Source organism: Apium graveolens, chromosome 11 (assembly GCF_009905375.1).
Source record: "Apium graveolens cultivar Ventura chromosome 11, ASM990537v1, whole genome shotgun sequence".
Taxonomy (NCBI): Eukaryota; Viridiplantae; Streptophyta; class Magnoliopsida; order Apiales; family Apiaceae; genus Apium; species Apium graveolens.
Window position 1 is genome coordinate 15895925 of NC_133657.1, and position 3624 is coordinate 15899548.

Genomic DNA, 3624 nt, shown 5'->3' on the forward strand with positions numbered 1-3624 from the left:
CCAAATATTCTCATAATTTATAATTTATCGTAATATGAAAAATAAATTAATGTCTCAAAATGGGTGTAAATGGTTCACTCTTCAATCTATAGATAGACTTCTATAACATCCTACTCGAATTTTTTGACGGGCGTAAATACATAATTGAATGAACAATAAATAGCTATCGAAATCTCCAAATATGGCAATTTAGGCACCAAAATAATAATTTAGTAATTTAACCCTATTTTACAATTGCTTGAGTACATAAATAATGACATACTTGCTATCATGCACAAATCTTTTTGAAACGTACACACAGTCCCTGTAAATTAATTACTTCTTTACCTGAAATAGTTTGGTAGTGGTTAATTCGTAAGGTAAAATACTCTTGTTATATTATAAATACTAGTAAGCTCCAACAGAAATAGAGGGCATATCCGAATAAAGCTTTATTATTTAGCAATCTCGACAAGGCAAAAAAATCATAGTTTTCTTTAGTCTTTGCAGAGAATACTTTAAGTTAGTTTAAAAATGCGTTTAGTTTCCGACCAAGTTGTTTGTGTCACCGGTGCTGGCGGATTCGTTGCTTCATGGCTGGTCAAGTTACTCCTGGAAAGAGGCTACACTGTTAGAGGAACGGTCAGAAACCCCGGTACGTACAAACTATTTTAATTTATTTTTCAATATATACCGAATGTTTACTGTTTTATATAACATGTAATTAATTCACGTCCAGATGATCCGAAAAATGATCATTTGAGGGAGCTTGAAGGAGCAAAAGAAAGATTGGTATTATGCAAAGCTGATCTACTTGATTACAAGAGTTTATGCGAAGCGATCAATGGATGTGATGGTGTTTTCCATGCTGCATCACCAGTCACTGATGATCCAGTATGTGACTAGCTTTTGTCATCTTAATTTTCGTAGCAGTAGTACTAGCCAAAATTATCCTCCAAATTCAATGGTAATGTAGATGTTGGTATTGTAAAAATTGAAGGAACAAATGATCGAACCAGCAGTCATGGGAACCAAAAATGTAATAGCTGCAGCAGCGGAAGCCAATGTCAGACGTGTGGTTTTCACTTCATCTATCGGGGCAGTATACATGGACCCCAATAGGACCCCCGACGAGCTGATTGATGAAAGGTATTGGAGTGATCTTGATTTCTGCAAGAACACTAGGGTAAGTGGTTAACATTATATATTTTCGACTTGTGTGACTGCTATTTATACATATATTGTTACATTTGCATGCTTTCAAATTATAAAACTATACAGGGTTGTGTTAATAATTTGTGATTGATGACAACACTGTGTAGAACTGGTATTGCTATGGAAAAGTATTGGCTGAGCGAGCTGCATGGGAAGAGTCGAAGCAGAGAGGGGTGGACATGGTTGTGATTAATCCAGTATTGGTGGTTGGTCCATTACTTCAGCCGACCATAAATGCTAGCACCGCTCATATCCTCAAATATCTCACAGGTGCAGTCAAGACATATGCCAACTCAGTGCAGGCCTATGTACATGTTAGAGATGTCGCAGATGCACATATTGTTATCTTTGAGACTCCCTCTGCCAAAGGAAGGTATCTCTGTTCCGAGAGCTCACTTCATCGTGGGGAGGTGGTAGAAATTTTGGCTAAATTTTTTCCTGAATATCCGATTCCAACCAAGTACGGCGGGTGATTGTGTTTTTTGGTGTACTCAATGTAACAGCAAGAACAGTCTCGGCTAAAATTCTGTGTTAGCCTACTTTTTCGTGTTTTGGGTTAAAAAGAGACCAGAGATTAATTAATAGGTACTCTGTTATGTATAAATGCAGGTGTTCTGATGAAGTTAAGCCAAGGGCAAAGGCGTTAAAGTTTTCGAAGCAGAAGCTAAAAGATTTGGGGCTTAATTTCGTACCAGTGAAGCAGTGCCTATACGAGACGGTGAAGAGCCTGCAGGAGAAGGGGCACCTCCCAGTTTCTAATGATCAGCAGTAACAGCATGATAACTGTTCATAATAACATCTCTTCTTATACAGTCCTTTGCATCAGCATTTTAAAAATTGAAGTAATAGCAATACAGTTCATGTATGTTTTTACCGAGTTCCGTAAAAACAAATGCGCGTTGAAACATTTTACATAATTGTAACTGAGCTTAACAATGAATAAAAAGTGGTTACCTTCTACTACCCACAGACAGCCCACAGGGGAGTAGTTTGATTGTTAAGAATATGTGGTTTGGAAGAAATGATGGGTAGTTAATTGTTTAACATCTCTTTCAAGACTTCCCCCTGTCTACACAGAATGATGCAGTCGTTTTCCCCGAATCTATTAGGAGCATGAGATACTCCCTCATCCCGTTGTAATATATTATGTATACATTTAGTTGTATAGATTTGGTTTCGACACCAAAAGTTAAGAAAAAACTGAATGTTATAAGAAAAAATAAAAAAATGGTAAAATGGTGGTATCAATTAATATTTAATGTATAAAATTAGTGTAGTGGAAAAAAGTAATGAAAGTGAGTGGGTGTAGACTTGTAGTTATTTTTTATTATAAAAAATTTATTATTTTTAATAAATTTTAAAATGTTTAAAATTAAATAGAATATTCAAAAATAAAAATGTATAGAAAATATAAATTAATGGGACAGTGGGAGTAATAATAAAATCAGGCACATTCCATTCGCAATTTTTAAGCTATGAAGTCCTCTCGAGTCTTTGACACTCATTTCTCTAACGTAGAAAAGCTTCCTTTATAAACTATGCAGATGAATTAAAAAGAATAAAAATATTTGTGATTTAAGAGGAAAAAAAAAGTGTTACCGTAAAGTTTACTAACTTTTGATGGAGTGTACGGCACATTGTAAAAGTTGGTTAGATATACTCTACTTTATTTGTGTCCCAATTTTGGAATTGTACAAGTTATAAATTATCCCTTCTATTTGTTTACATATTTCATAATTTAATTTTTGGGATGCTTGTTTATATTTCAAAAAATTTTAAAAATATTAAAAAATTTATAATATAAAAAATAACTAAATCTACTACTTTTTTCTATTATACCTGCTTTATACATATAATATTAATCGGTTCTACTATTTTACTAATTTTTTTAACTTTCTTTCATTATTTTATCATTTTTCTTAACCCCGTTCCCCGCCCAAATATAAACGAATGGATGAGACTGCTAACTATTGTACGGTTAGCATTATATATAAGCCCGTCCAGGTTCCCATTTAAAACAAAAAATTAGTGGATTTAGGCACGAGTTTGCGAACAATTTTGACAGAATTCTATTGATTGTCAGCGTACATGAAAATACTAGTGTAATATATATATATATACCAAACCAAATATATCCGATATATCCCGTTTAACGCAGGGCTTGTGTGTGCATGGGGGTAATATGTACGCAGTCTTTCCCTCGTTTCGAATAATGAATAGGTTATTTTTGAAAGACCCCCGGCTTATGTGTGCGTGTCAAAAATAAGTAAAAAGTCAAAAGAAAAATATAACATATGCATAAGAATCAGTAGTCACTTCAAACAAACAAAAAATTGATCACTTAAATTGAAAAGAGTCGAAACAAATTTTAAACAATGGTACTATTCATATTGGACTTACCTAATTATTTGTGGATTGTTGCTTGGACGC

General features: G+C 33.9%; 1 protein-coding gene across 3 annotated transcripts; it reads left to right on the forward strand.

The window, feature by feature from the left end:
- Positions 1–395: 395 nt before the first annotated feature.
- On the forward strand, positions 396–2243 carry LOC141698584 (cinnamoyl-CoA reductase 1-like). Of its 3 annotated transcripts, none has more exons than XM_074503307.1 (5): positions 396–634; positions 719–873; positions 980–1165; positions 1302–1567; positions 1804–2243. In XM_074503307.1, exons 1-5 carry the CDS (start codon positions 514–516, stop codon positions 1964–1966), a joined length of 891 nt encoding a protein of 296 aa, XP_074359408.1. In that variant the 5' UTR covers positions 396–513; the 3' UTR covers positions 1967–2243. The 3 variants fall into 3 exon arrangements, with proteins under 3 accessions (XP_074359408.1, XP_074359409.1, XP_074359407.1); XM_074503308.1 differs by having other exon boundaries at positions 397–634; positions 1302–1690; positions 1804–1941; XM_074503306.1 differs by having other exon boundaries at positions 398–634; positions 1302–1654.
- The last annotated feature ends 1381 nt before the right edge of the window (positions 2244–3624 follow it).